General features: G+C 38.5%; 1 protein-coding gene across 1 annotated transcript in view; it reads right to left on the bottom strand.

The window, feature by feature from the left end:
* Window positions 1–16,089, bottom strand: part of LRP1B (LDL receptor related protein 1B) — an 875,307-nt gene that overhangs the window by 33,826 nt on the left and 825,392 nt on the right. Inside the window, exons 82-83 of the mRNA XM_030580310.1 lie at window positions 11,099–11,260; window positions 4,749–4,923 (exon numbers count right to left, since the gene is read on the bottom strand). Of these exons, the coding sequence (XP_030436170.1) occupies window positions 4,749–4,923; window positions 11,099–11,260 (337 nt within the window). The remainder of the gene's footprint in view (window positions 1–4,748; window positions 4,924–11,098; window positions 11,261–16,089) is intronic.

Genomic DNA, 16,089 nt, shown 5'->3' with positions numbered 1-16,089 from the left:
GGAAAAATCCTTTTGTGGTGCTTTAAAGTGGGTGTAGTGCTGCTTAAAGCAGGCATAATAGGGCCCCAAATCTGGAACATGTAGATTACACACACACTCTATTAACACCTTAGTTATGAGAACATGACTGTTACACATGTATAATTTTATCTTGAGCAATTCCTAAATTTGGAATACACGTTTAATGTTCTCTCAGTATAGCTGTTAAATGTTTTTTCAGAGCCTCTTGTAGAAGCAGGTTCAAGAGCTGAATCTTTCAGCCTTTCTGGGTGCTTTTAATGAAAGCCTTTGCAGGCATCAGAGATTTTAGCTGAATGCTCTTCTCTGAGGCATAAAAGCAAAATGTCTTAAATGCCTTTTTCCTATATGGATCTATTATCTTCGACAAGGACCACAGTGTGCCCAAATCATCAAACATTTCATCAAATAGCTGAAAAATTGCAAAAATCTAACCAAGACTTTTGAATCCACACTATGATTATCTATTAGAAGTACTTATGGACTGTTTACAACTATTTGTATATAAATAATAAAATGCAGAAAAGGGTGAATTTGGTTTGTAAATGCCCTGGGAGGCTAATAGGGAGAACTGACAGAGGAAGTTTCCTTTCCTGATAAGAATTAAGTTTCTTTTCAAAAAGTATGTCTGAAATTACTTGAGAGAAAGGTAACGTAAAAATGAAGGTAAATTATAAATTGAATGAAATGGGCAATCATAGCAAGGACAAAGAAGAGACAAAAAGGTATAACTGGCATCAGAGAGACTTGGTGGGATAATTCACATGACTGGAAGATTGGTATTGAAGTATGCAACTTGTTCAGGAAACACAGGCAGGGAAAACAGGGAAGATGTGTTGCCTTGTATATCAAAGATGTATACACTTGCACTTAGGTCAAGATAGAAGTGGGAGGCAGACCTGCTGAAAGTCTCTGGGTAAGGATAAAAGGGATAAAAAAAACCCAGGGTGATGTCATGGTGGTGGTCTAGTACTGACCACTGAACCAGGAAGAAGAGGTGTATGAGGCTTTTTTAATAACTAACAAAATTATGCAAGCCCGGGACTTTGTGGTGATTGGGAACTTCACCTACCCAGTTATCTGTTGGGAAAATAATAAAGAATGGCACAAATCATCCTACATGTTGTTGGAATGCATCAGAGACAACTTTTTATCAAGTTGGAGGAAGCAACTAACGGAGAGGCAGTTCTATTTTTGATTCTGAGAAATAGGAAGGAACTTATTGAGAATTTGAAGATGGAAGGCAGCTGGGGTGACAGATGACATAGTTCATGATTCTAAGAAAAATAGGAGAATAAAGACAGTTGACTTCAAGAAGGCAGACTTTTGCAAACTCAGAGAATTGGTAGTCAAGATTATGTGGGAGGCAAATCTAAGGAAAAAAGGAGTTCAGGAGAATTGGCAGTTTTTTTAAAGAGACATTATTAAAGCTACAAATGCAAACTACCCTAAGTGTAGGAAAAATAGGCTTGGCTTAACCAGGAGAACATCAAAGTTCTGAAATTGAAAAAAAGAGTCATACAGAAGTGGAAACTAGGTTCAATTATGTAGGATGAATATAAAAAATACAAACACAATCATGTAGGAACAAAATTAGAAAGGCCAAGGCACAAAATGAGATTAAACTAGCTAGGAACATAACAGGTAGCAAGAAAACATTTTGCAAATAAATTAGAAGACGACAAGGACCAACAAAAGGATAGGCCCATTATTCAATGAGGAGGGAAAGACAATAACAGAAAGCACAGCAATGGCTGAAGTGGTGAGTGCCTATTTTATTCCAGTTTTCACCAAAAAGATTAGCAGTAGTGAATGTCAGTGTAAATGGAGCAGGATCTGAACCTAAAATAGGGAAAGAACAAATCTGATATCTTCAAGTCATGAGGAACTGAAGAAATAAATCTAGAATACTTAAGGAACTGGCTGAGAAGATCTCTGAGTAATTAGCAATTATCTTTGAGAACTTGTGGAGGATGGAGACATCCCAGAGGACTTGAAAAGGGGAATAAGGAAAACCAAAAAATTTATTCACCAAACAGCTTAACTTTGGTATCTGGAAAGATAATGGAGCAAATAATCAAACAAACAATTTGTAAGCACCGAGAAGATAATGAAGCGGTAAGTAATAGACAATATGTATTTGTCAAGAATAAATCATGTTACCTGTCAAAGAACGATATTAGGTTGGTTTAACAAGTTTTACAAATGGGGGAAGCAGTATGTGTGACATATATTGACTTTACTAAGGTTTTTGATACTGTCTTACATGACCTTCTCATAAGTAAATTAGGGAAATATAGTCTAGAGAAGCCTAATATAAAGTGGATGCACAAATGGTTGCAAACTAGTACTCACAGAATAATCATCAATTGTTCACAATCAAGCTGGAAGGACATATCAAGTGGAGTTCTGCAAGGATTTGTCCTGAGTTCAGTTCTATTCAATATCTTTATAAATCATTTGGAAAGTGGCAGAGAGAATACTTTTATAAATGCTGCAGATGATACCAAACTAGGAGGGGTCATAAGCATTTTGGAAGTCAGGATTAGAAATCAAAATGACCTCAATAAATGTGAGGAATGGTTTCAAAAATATAGGATTAAATTTAATAGGGACAAATGCAAAAGGATCTAGGGGTTATAGTGAATCCCAACCTAAAATGAGTAAAGTATGTAATACTGTAGTAAAAGAAGTGAACATCATTCTGGGATGTATTAGCAAGAGTGTTGTAAACAAAACACAGGAAGCAATTATTTCACTCTACTCAGCCCTGATAAAGCTTCAATTGGAGTATTGTGTTTTGGGCACCACAACTTGGCAAAGATGTGGACAAATTGCAGAAAGCGCAGAGGAGAGCAACAAAAATGAGTAAGTTTCTAGAAACCATGACCTATGAGGAAAGATTGAAAAAACTGGGTTTGTTTGATTTAGAGAAGAGAAGACAGAGGGGATATGATTAGAGACTATCAAATGTATTTGGGCATAAGCTTTCATGGGCTAAAACTCACTTCAGATGCACGTAGCGATCATTGTTTTTGCTGATACAGACTAACATGGCTACCACTCCTAAGTACATAAAAGGTTGTTATAAAGGGGACGAGATAAAATATTCTCCTTATTTGCTGAGGGCAGGACAGGAAGTAATGGACTTAAATTGCAGCAAGGGAGATATAAGTTAGACACTAGGAAAAAAACTTCCTAACTGTAAGGGTAGTTAAGCACTGGACCAAATTACCTAGGGGGACTGTGGAATCTCCACCATTGGAGGTTTTTAGGAATAGGTTAGACAAACACCTATCAGGGATAGTCTAGATCAGTGGTTCCCAAACTTGTTCTGCTGCTTGTGCAGGGAAAGCCCCTGGTGGGTCGGGCAGGTTTGTTTACCTGCCCTATCTGCAGGTTTGGCCGATTGTGGCTCCCAGTGGCCGCAGTTAACTGCTCCAGGCCAATGGGAGCTGCTGGAAGCGGCGTAGGCCGAGGGACGTAGTGGTCACCGCTTCCAGCAGCTCCCATTGGCCTGGAGCAGTGAACCGCAGCCACTGGAAGCCACAATTGGACAAACCTGCGGACGCAGCAGGTACACAAACTGGCCGGGGCCGCCAGGGGCTTTCCCTACACAAGCAGCGGAACAAATTTGGGAACCACTAGTCTAGATAATGCTTAGTCCTGCCTCAGTGCAGGTGATTGGACTAGACCACCTATTGAGGTCCAGTCCAGTCCTACATTTCTATGATTCTGTGATTAAACAATTAGTTAAAGAATGCTGGGCTTAGTAGCAACACATCAAGCTATGCTTTTCAGGGCAATTCTTCCATGTCTTAGGTGAGTAAAGAAAAATAGCTCTTGGGCTTATAGTTTAAAAATAATACAAAGAATTCTATACTTGCTAAATAATTATGTACAATACTTAATGTGTTTTATTTCTTATGTATCTTTCTTATGTATGATATATAAGGATATGATATTACAACCTCCTGTATTTCAGGATGTATGATATAAAATTCAAACCATTAAATATAAATGGCCTTCACTTGCACATGTGAATATCACTGAACTTTACAATGCCAATGATATAACTGTTTTCATAGCAATTAATATATTTCAATGTAGTAAAAGAATTTGTGATGGCATGAAGTACTACAGTGTTTTATTTCCATTTATTGGGGATAACATACACAATTTTCTAGTGTGTTTTTTTTCCTCTTATGAGTAATGTGGTTGTCCCAAACCTGAAACAATAAAAAGTTTTATGGTATCCCACACCAGCACACATTATCTATTTATTATACTCATAAGCAAGGACTTCTGTACAGGTTACTGATAATCTAAGAAATTATGTCTGTCTTTACTTTCAGAAATGGTCAGAATAATATATAACCTCTGCTTCCATGGCACAATCATGTTTTATACTTACTGAGAATATGAGAGTAAAATGTAGTTCTTCGTTCTGATTGAGGTTATGTTCTCCTTGAAGTTGTACAGGTTATCATTCCGTCCCACCTGTCATATTCAAAGCCTGGATTCTCAAATTCCACCAGAAACAAAGGACTCTGCCTGGTTACTTGTGAGCTAATGATGATACCATGTTTACACCATCTTGTAATCCACCATTCATGTGGTACAACTCTGTTGTATGTTATCAAGTATAATGACTTACTGATTATTTCATTTTAACTGTTAATTGATCTATGTATATAATATAGCACTTTCAATCTAACAAAAACACTTACTTGCATATTATGTCATCACTGTCCTTGTTTATTATGCAGTGCCCACCATGGCATCTTACACACTTGTCTACTTCACATTTTGGACCCTCATATTGTACAGGACAGACACATTCTACACTTCCATCATCAGCAATGGTACAAGATTCAGAATTCACACAATAATGGTGGCATACATCTGCAAAGAATGTAAAAGTGTAAAAGGTATTAAAGAAAATTATTTTAAAAATAATGACACACTGCTTTGCTTTCTTTATTTTAAAAAAGAATAGCAACAAAAAAGAAATGAGCAAACATAAAAGTTGTTGATTCATTGACAAATATGATAAGATTCAAAATATGAAGACATTACTATAAACTTCCAGTCACATACTCATGAGCAGGGAAAAAGAAATTTAGGCTGATAACAGATTATTTCCTCTGGAAGCCTACCCATCTATGGTATTTTCCCACCTACTTTAACTAATGAAAGAAAAGCTAAGCAATGTTAACTAAAGTAATTCAATTAAAGAGACACTGTAAGAATACAAATGTTTTAAATATATGCATTTGTGTTAATAACACTATTTAATGTTACTGAAACCAAATATTTTAAAATTCCCATTAATCTTAATTTAATGTTTTTATTAATTATGAAAATTTATATAATAAAATTTACGTTATAATGAAATTCTAACAGCAACTTATAGAGAAGTAGTCCCTGATCCAGCAAATATTTGAACACATACTTAACTTTATGCATTTTGAGTGATACCACTGTTTTGAAATATATAATTACTTGACTGCTTAAATGTTTGCAGTACTGAGACCCTAGTGGTGAATAGCTCTCTATGCCCTATTACTAACATACTAAACCACCTAGAATTCCTCCCTATCACAATATTCTTTTAACAGAAGCAAGTAATGTGAAGTAGACTTTTATCACTTGGTTACAGAGTATTTGCTGTTTTACTGTTAACATTGATTTCTATTTGTGTGTCACTCAAATGGACCCTGGGGCCTACTGTCAATTCTTAAAAGGACAGTCTCTATTTTTAATGCTTTAAAATACCTTCTCCAACTGTGGCTAGTCAACATTACTTAATGCATTTTATTGGTGGTTATGACATACAGTTTAAATTGAATTAATAAAATGAAATATAGAATGGGAGACTTTTAACTTCTCAAATATAGATTGGAGCATAAACACTACTAATAATGGTAGGGCCTCATTATTCCTGGATGTGATAACCAACATATTTTCTCACCAAATAGTCATTGAACCAACAAAAGTTGATGCTATTTTAGATTTGTTTTTGCTAAGTAATGAGGATGTTATAGAGGAGCTAGCTGAAGAAAATAACCTTGGACTGAGCGATTATGAGTTGATTCAATTTGAATTAAATTGAAGGATAATCAAAAACAGCTTAGTAATAAGGTTTATTATTTCAATAGGGGTGGATTGAGAAATTAAGGGAAGTAGTGTAGTCAGCTGGATTGAAGAGCTCAGGTACTTCAATGTGGAAGGGGCTGGGAATTTATTTAAGTCAAAGATGCAAAAACTATCTGGGATTTCCATCCCAAGTAAGAGGAAAAAACGTGGAGGGAAAGGCTCCAGACCCAAATGGAGGCTTAACCACCTCACAAATAATATTAACAACATGTAGAGAGCCTATAAGGAAAGGACAAAGGGATTAATCAACAAAGAATGCTAAATTTGGAGCTCAGAAAGTATAGGGATACAGTGAGTATTGCCAAAAGGTGGATAGAATCTAAAAATCCAATCGCTGCAATAGAATGTGCTGAATCCCTGTATATAAGGTATTTTAAAATTTCATCTCTGTTTGCTGTGTTGTAATCCCAGGAGAAACAAGGTGGGTGACGCGACATCTTTTATTGGATGAACTTCTGTTGGTGAAACAGACAACCTTCCAAACTACAGGGAGCAAGAGCTCTGAGTCTTGAACTACAACAATCTGGATTGCCCTAGATTTCTGTTTAAGGCAGTCAACTAATAAAATTTTTTTTTTTTCCTGCCTGATTACCATTAAAATTGTAAAAGCATAAACTAGGCAAATTCACCCTGATTTGGGAGTTAAAATATATAGAATTTATAAGTTCCTGCAATTATTCTAGAGATACCAATGTAGCATATCCTATATTTAGAATTTTTTTGTCTGGAAATTCAGTCAGTTTAGATTGTAGATTCTTCCTATTTGCTGCACATGCCAGTCTTCTTCTGAAACGCCTTAATTGCTTCCAATAGAGTATATCCCAAGAGATATTAGCATCTAAGAAAAAGACTCCATATTTATACAAATATTTTAGTGAGGACCTTGCGGCAAAAATACATTAAAGCTTCAATGTTTATGTATAATAGTGAAAGCTATCAGAGTACGACTGACCCCTGTTCCAGCATCTTCTGTGCAGTATTATCTATAAGACTGTGCAATGTGAGGAAGTAACCAAGCCTAGAGAGCTAGAGGTTCTGTTCCACAGGTTGAGTAGAGCTGTTCAGTGCAGGACTCATGTCACATTTGCTATTCCCCATGTTCTTGGGCTATAGTGAGATGGCTTGGCCTCCATCATAAATTACAGCCTGTAGGGACCTTTGTGACAGCCAGAGATCACTGAAGAACAGCATGCTCCAGTAACACCTCTTCTCCTCAACATATCTCCTACCCACACCAGAGTTCATAAGGGGATCTAGTGGATGTGGTGAGCCCGGGAATCCACAGCTGGATACTTAGGCCAGTTTAGGGCTGTTTCGCAGTATTGGAGTATAGTGGCAAATCATCCTTACTGAGGGCAAAATTCTGGTCCACTTGTATTAGAGAAAAGTATCACCCAATTTGTGGGATTCCAGATACAATATAGTCCCAAAATCAGAGTAAGCAAATTATATAATCTGGCAATACAACATGAAGAATAGGTTGGTCTAAAAAGAGACCTATAATCATTTTAAAATCCTCTGTAAAAATAATCATATTCATATGTAGCTTTGCAAAAGGCACAGTGTGGAGGGAAATGCTGGATTATAGTTTTAGACAGTCTGCATCTCCATCTAACTAATCAGACTATGCTCTCGTCACTGTGGTGTCTGAGAGGCTTTCAAAACACAAAACCAAGTCCCATCCTAAAATATAGATTAGTAGTTCACTTAGTTAAGTATTGTGATTGTTAAAAATTCTGTCTTCTTTTGAAAGCTACAGTAAAGATACATGTCCTGTACTTGGAGATGAAAGCCACAAGATACCAGCTCTCCCTATGCAGTGAGGCTGAAGCAAACGAAAACACAAATATCGGAGGATTATATTATCTAACACAAAAATTAGCTGCTTTTTACAGACTGAACTATAATAAACTCTGTTAATTGACCCAAACTTTCTGAAGCAAAAGCTTCTCAGTTTCAAGAAAATGAAATTATTGCAAGAGTGCTATATTCATTTATACATATTTTAAATGGGTCAGTCTTTTGTTTCAAGAGATGAACTTGAACAGCTTAATTATTCCACATGTGCCACTGAAGGAATTTTAAATAAAGATTTTTTTTCAAGGAGATGAACACAAGTATGCAGACCTATAGTGACTGTACAAATGTTAGGTCCTATGGAATGTAAGCATCAGGATAATGTCATGCTGTGTAACAGGGTGAGTCCTCTGTATATTTTATAAAATGCCATGACTTCCATATTCATGTACTTAAATGCATTTTACCAGTGTCCAGGTAATCTGACATGAGAACACAGGTTCAGGATATCAGCCCAAACAAGAACCTATGGCACTACATTTGGTTAGACTTCCAGAAAAAAAAAGTATGAGAACAAATAAGGGAATGTAATATTAAAAGCATGAAAGAAATTGGGCACATAAACTTTATATTCCTGTCATAAAACACCTTTGCAATATTTGCTGCTTGGAGGCCTGGGGTCCATACGGGCATATTTCTTTTTATGTTAATTTGTACCATTCACCTTACTATTACAAGGCAAAAACTAATGTGCTTTACAGGCAATTGATCTTTATTATAATGAAGTTGTAATAATCTGTTTCAGCATCCATAGAAGCAAATATCACACACAGGTAAAAACAAACCTTGCATATATGTTTAAATTATTAACTATAAACCAAATACCAGTGCAATCTGTATCAAACAACTGTTGGCCATTATAAAGCACTCTAAAAATGTTGGAAGAGCCTTAAAAGAAAAAAGAAAGAAAGAAGTCTTATACAAACAAAAGCCTTAATGCATTTAAACCTCTTTGAATTATGCTGTTATTCCAAACATTGTCAGCAGACAATCCAAATCTGATAATAAACATGCCTTTTAAAAAGTACCCCTACATTTACATTTAAATTAATTCTCTTTAAAAAATGATGTTTGCAGAAGCATTCAACTAGAAACAATTTGTTTGGTTTGGCGTAAGACTCAAGTAAATATTTTTTCTTAATCTGTGTGTTTGTCTGTGCATGATTTATGTACTATATTGTTTTCAAATATCCAATTGTATATGCAGATAGTTATTTGTGAATCCATGCAGTTTGTTTAATAACAAGAGGGACAGAATCACAATTACTTCTGTTTTTCCATTCAAAGGCTTGCATTTATTTCATAGTCTCCCAACTGGAAATACATTCCATTTATTTCAATACAAATCCCATTTAAGATACCTACTAACCTTTTCCTTGTTTGACAGACTGTTCACTATTAAACAAAACAGTTTTAGTATCTGGTAAAGAGCTGTGAACCAGACTTTTAAAATATCTAATTTCCCCTTGATTTTGTTTAAATCCAGCATTTTTAGCTACTTCATAGGATAGGCAAAAAAGGACAAATGACTATCTCCACAAATATGTCATTACAATTTATACCAGTGTTTCTCAAACCGGGGTCGCCATTTGTGTAGGGAAAGCCCCTGGAGGGCCGGGATTGTTTGTTTACCTGCCCCATCGGCAGGTCCAACCAATTGTGGCTCCCACTGGCCCTGGTTCACCGCTGCAGGCCAATAGGAGCTGCTGGAAGCGGCGCGGCCGAGGGACTTACTGCATAATCAATCTTCCCCTAGCGGGAAGAGCTACTTCATTCAGTACATTTATGTAAGATTCTCACATAGAAAATCTTTAAATCTATTCACATCTTAAAAAAATAGAAGAGAAGATGTAGGCCAATCTTTCTTCCCAGCCTTTACATAATACTACAACATTTCAGCAGAATTTTTACTGTTCTAATACATTAAGACATAGAAACCCAATACATTTTCAGAAAGGAAGGAAACCATCTTCTATAACCACATCTAACTTCCTGTTAAGCCCCAATAAATATTACGGGAGCTCCTTTTTATGGATGGCAGGTCAATAATTGGACAAAAGGTTGGCCATGTGGACGTAAAAAATGATGAAATGTTGTGAAGGAAGAAGTACCAGGGATTTGGACTGAACCTGGATATGGGGGACTAAGGAAAAGGAGTCAAAGATAACATCCTAGCAGGCTAAGTAACAGGGAGGATGGTAGTATTATTGACCTGGCAAAGCAAGTTTTTCTACTGTGCAGTGCCATTCATAAATGTATAAGAAATGCCATAATAAATACATATTGGAAAAATAATAAATATTGTAATCATAATTACAGGTTATATGCCTACACCTAGGGCAGGGGTAGCTAACCTATGGCACGCATGCCAAAGGTGGCACGCAAGCTGATTTTCAGTAGCACTCACACTGCCTGGGTCCTGGGCACTGGTCTGGGGGACTCTGCATTGTAATTTAATTTTAAATGAAGCTTCTTAAACATTTTAAAAACCTTATTTACTTTACATACAACAATAGTTTAATTATATATTATAGACTTATAGAAAGAGACCTTCTAAAAACATTAAAATGTATTACTGGCACACGAAAACTTAAATTGGAGTGAATATATGAAGACTCAGCACACCACTTCTGAAACATTGCCGACCCCTGATCTAGGTTTTTATATATTAATAATTTTTGCATTAGATCTATAACTGCAATTCTTAGTTTTACACAACACTCACATTAATTTATTATGATTGTTGTACTTACTATAAAATAATATGTGAATTTTAGACCTATGCCAATATACAAAGCCACAGACCTCAATCGTGACTTATAATGCCCCTTTCTATGCCAATGCTCCTGCCAGGTTTGCAGTTAGTTTCTCCAGCTAAGTGTTCAGTGGTGTGGGTTGAGTCTAACAAATTCATTTTACTTGTGATCAAACAAACTTTGGATTGAGGTTTACTGGGGGTTAGGGGAACAGGAAAACCCACTCAGCCAACTACTCACTTTAAATTTCAATTTTATAAAACTTTCAATGGGCTGCAGAGTTCCCTGGCACATGGAGTATTACTTACAATATTGACATCTGTCTCCAGTGTACTCAGTCAGGCAGCGACAATAGGGCTGATTTCCAGCAGTGACACTGCAGGTTCCTCCATTTTGACAAAAATGATCACAAACTGTTTGATTGCAGTTTGGTCCTGTAAAACCCAGCGCACAGCTGCATGTTGGCCTCCCTATTCAAAATAAAGACAACTATTTTTATGGTAAAATAAATATGCATTAAACTCAAAAGCAGTACTTTTAATATAAGCATGCATTTCTGATCATAGTAAAGAGTTTTGATATTTAAGCCCAATAATATTTTTTGCAAGACACCAAAACATTTCACTGATCTGTACTGTTGTAAAGGAATGCAACTTGGCTCCAGAATTCTAGTAGAAAAATGCACAACAATAAATGAAGTGGATGCTCCAATGATCACACCTAAGTGATTTCACTATATTGTTGCAGATTCTCTCTGGTGTGCAAGACAGTTCTTGGAGCCTGGATTGGAGGCCAGTCTTAGGGCTCGCTTCATAATTAACAATTTATGTTTTATTTCTCTACTTTTATGAGATCTGCTTTTGAAGGAGGAGCAGATTGTACACTTGGCCGATATGTGGGTGTTTCCCTCACAATGGAGGCACTGAGAGTAGCCATCACTGACCACGATAGCTTCCTAATAGGAAAGACATCATTTAAAGCCTGGGGATCCCAGCACACCCCAGAAGCATTAATGCCCAGAATAACCCCTCAAGGGAGGAAACAAAAAAGAGGGGGAAATGAAACAAAACCAAAGGCCCCCAAACTAAATAAATGAATTAAACTAAGAAACACAAAAGCTAATGATAATTAACTATATCTAAGCAAAGCAGGCATGCTTGACACTGCATAATAGGCCAAAGACTGTTGAGAATGAACTGAGGGCGGTTCACCCATGTAGCTCTGCATATCCTCAGTACAGGGCATGAGAATGTGTATAGAGCACATGCATGGTCCAAACAAGTACTGCTACTAAAAATCTCCAGTCAAGGGTGCATGCACACCTGATGGGACCCTACTCACAGAACTGTCTGGATCCAACAGAAGTTCACCATTTGCTCCTTCTCCTTTTTTAAAATCTATATTCTACTTTGAAGTTTCTAAACTTCAGTCCACATCAATTGCCTTGACTTGTCAATTCTGCCCTACCCTTTCACACCTTCTAATCTCCCCTCCTCATTTCTTTCCTTTTCCTTATGAATCACTCTTTCTCCCCTGGCCTTTCCCTCTACATCAGTTTCATGCTGTTTACCATATCCTAAAGAAATCTTCACTCAACCACAATTGTCTTTTGATCATTCCATTTCTGTCCTCCTCTTTACCTCTAAAGTTCCTTGAATGGTCAGTCTCTTCCCAGGTCCTAGAATTCTTCTCTTACAACGCTTTTCTTTTTCTATCCCTGTTCCACTGGCACTGTTCTCACAATAGCCAGTAAATGATCTCTAGAGAGAGTTTCAAGATATGTCTGCAACTGGGAGGTGTGATTCCCAGCCTAGAATAGGCAGACTCATGCTAGCTCACCTGGAGCAAGCATGCTAAAAAAAAGCAGTGTGGACACTGCAGTACTTGAGGTGGCTCAGGCTCGCTGGCCAACCTTGGATCCAGGGGTTCAGGTGGGTTTGAACTTGGGTGACTAACCCTATCTGCCACTAGCTCAGTGTTTCTCAAACCAGGGTTGCCGCTTGTGTAGGGAAAGCCCCTGGGAGGCCGGGCTGGTTTGTTTACCTGCCGCGTCCGCAGGTCTGGCCGATAGCGGCTCCCAAGGGCCGCAGTTCGCTGCTGCAGGCCAATGGGAGCTGCTGGAAGTGGCAGCAAGTAAGTCCCTTGGCCCACACCACTTCCAGCAGCCCCCATTGGCCTGCAGCAGGGAACTGCAGCCAGTGAGCGCTGCGATCGGGACCTGTGGATGGGGCAGGTAAATAAACTGGCCCAGCCTGCCAGGGGCTTTCCCTACACAAACAGCGACCCCAGTTTGAGAAACACTGCTATAACTTGTTCAGTAGGAATGAAACTATCAATTTAAAGTAGCTCAAACTTGGTTGCATATGCAGTAACTTACTTATGTGTAAGCGGGGGAACGGTCCCGCTATTGTGGGGAACTTTCCTGGCTTCTGCACTATCCCGGTGAAGTGGGCCAGCGAAACGATCTGAATCCTCGCTCCCATTTCCTTTACCCAGAGGCTTCCCTGCCCTTGAGGACTCCCCTTCCACTCTCCTGTCTGGCAGAGTTCTCGTAACCCCAACAAGGCTGGGCCCAGGATTCCTGGGGGGCTCAACCCCCAACCCTGCTGTGGTCACCCAGGACAGGGGCTAGGGTGTCCCCACTCCGGGGTACTCTCTTTGCAAGGTGCACCTCCCTGACCCACTGATTATTCCATACAATTTAAAGCAAATACAAGTTATTTAATTAACAATTAATTTTAAAAAAGAATAAGGAAAAATGGGAAAGGTTAAAGGGAAACACATCACACTGCTCTGTGGCAGAGAACATCACAAACAGTGTCTCTGGACATCAGGGCACTTCACAGTCTGTTCCTTGTAGGTCCCAGGCCTGCTTCTCTGGCCCCTCTGGCTCTGGCTGCTGCAGCTCCCCTCCCAGGGCAGGTCTGCTCTCTCTGGGCTGTGCTCTGGCTTTTTGGGCTGCAGCTCTGCTCCTAGCAGCTTAGCGTGGGCCCCTGCTCTCGCCTTAGCTCGGCCCCACCCAGGCAATTTCAGCTCACATGGAGGATGGGACCCACCCTGGCCTTCTGTCTCTTTGGTTAGCCTGCCTGCCCTGTCAATCAGGCTACCTGGAGCATTGGCCTCTCGCCATTGTTCCTGGGGACTGTCAGTCTCAGGGTCCTGATTTGCCATCGATCCCTCCCCTTTTAGTGCTGGGAGCTAGCAACCAAAACACCCCCACTGAATGTTAGTAAGGGGATAACAGTCCCCTTACACAGGGCCAGCGCTTCCATTTAGGTGACCTAGGCGGTCACCTAGGGTGCCAGGATTTGGGGGTGTGGCATTTTGCCACTCTCGGAGGCAATTTGGCGGTGGGGAGTACTTCCACGCTCCGGGTCTTCGGCAGCAATTCTGTGGTGGGTCCTTCACTCGCTCTGGGACCCGCCGCTGAAGTGCCCCGAAGACTGGGAGCGTGGAAGGACCCCCCCGCCGCAGAAATGCTGCCGCCGACCAGGAGCGCAGAAGGACCTCCACCTAGGGCGCCAAAAACCCTGGCGCCGCTCCTGCTCTTACATATGCATCAAAATATGTCTCTTGTTCTTTAAGCACCAAATCAACTATACTGAATTCAGATGCTGACATGCAATTTTTTTTTTTGACTCAGAGTTGTACTCTTGTATATTTTGTATTTGGATTCTTGCCACTGGGTTAAGTGGTTTCAGACAGCTTCGAGTTAAATCATTGTTGTCTGGTATATAAGAGTATTAAAAAAATAATGACAGAATAAGATCTAAAAGTTTGAAGCCTCTGTTTTCTTGTCAAGCTCTTCTTTTTAAAAAGTGATGGGGAAAGTGTATTTTGCCTGTTCATGGGAGAATTTTATTCTCTTCTGTGCAACAGTAGGCTTACAAATAGGTCAATTTTTGACAGTTATGTGAAGATTTCTTTCATTTTATCCTAAAACCTATTTTTTTGTCATTTAATTTAATGTGTCAGCTAGAAATGCCAGCAGTTCATTTTCCATTAACATGCAGACAGTTATCATCCAATTTTTTTTAAATAATGCTTAGTTCTTATAAAGCATCTTCTGTCTTTGAATTTTAAAATACTTCTCAGATTGTTTTATTAAAACTCATACAATGACCAATAAGTTACCACACCATACTACCCTACAGTAGTGAGATATTGTGGTTTAGTGGACAGACCAGTGTCCTGGTATTCAGGAAGCCTGGGTTCTGTTCAGGCACTGGCCTGTGGTGTGAGTTGGGGGAAATCACATCATTTTTCTGTGGCCCAGAGGTAAAATAGGGCTGATGATAATAGTGGTATCCTTTAAAAATGCCTTGAGATCTACTGATAAAAAATGCTATATAAGAATCAGATCTTATTAATAGAGATACCAGATGATAGCATGGAGAACATTTTTATACGGTTGCCTTATGTACATCCAACCATCATACGGGAATCATAATCATACAACAATCTTGTGTCAACTTGTGTTCTAAAGGTAAAATAAAATACCTTAACATTATATCCTTTTTGCTCTTTCTTTCATCTTTACCCTCCCAGGTTTTAATGTCCCTCAGTTAGCATACTCTACAGCACTTGCTGTATGGCAACATCATCTTTCACTTCACCTACCTATCCCTCATGGCCACACCTCCTCCATCTCCATCAATGAATTATCCCCTTGTGGAAGTTCCTGTAATTAAATGTCTACACTGTGTTCTCCAAACTTAAGCGCCTGTAATAGCAGCAAGAAGGCAGCAACTTTTGACACACCACATTTTCAGCACATGCTCCAGTTGGACGAGCTCTACACTAGAAAATGACAACTCTTTAAGCAGGTGAAGGTTAATGAAAGCTGACTCTTGCTGCAACTATGTCTGTCTCCACCTTGGCCACTTTTAGAGTGTGATGAAAGATTTCTACTAACTGCAATGTTTCTAAATTTATTGGTGTTTAGTCCGTTCTCTGGTATTCGCTGTCTGTGCTTCTTTTAGGGTAGATGGTTCAATTGATCTAGGGGTTCATAAAGTATATATTCCCTATTTTGAAGTGAATTTTGTTTGACCTTGATCTTAACAATGTATATTAAATGCTTGTAAATATAAACAAATAAAAATAACTTAAAATAAAGAACCAACAATGTATTTATATATTCTTAAAAACTGAAAATTTATATTCTGCTTAATATAGTTGGAAGTTGCTAGTCCTTGAGCTCAGACTACCTTGTAAAAAATGGAAAAATAAATATGAATGACTATTGAGTCTCACAGTATCTTTAACACTTGAAAACTGATGGAATGGGGAACAAGCA

The sequence above is a fragment of the Gopherus evgoodei genome, chromosome 11 (genome assembly GCF_007399415.2).
Source record: "Gopherus evgoodei ecotype Sinaloan lineage chromosome 11, rGopEvg1_v1.p, whole genome shotgun sequence".
Lineage (NCBI taxonomy): Eukaryota > Metazoa > Chordata > Testudines > Testudinidae > Gopherus > Gopherus evgoodei.
The sequence above is the reverse complement of the archived record's forward strand: the minus strand, read 5'-3'. Positions and strand labels throughout refer to the sequence as shown.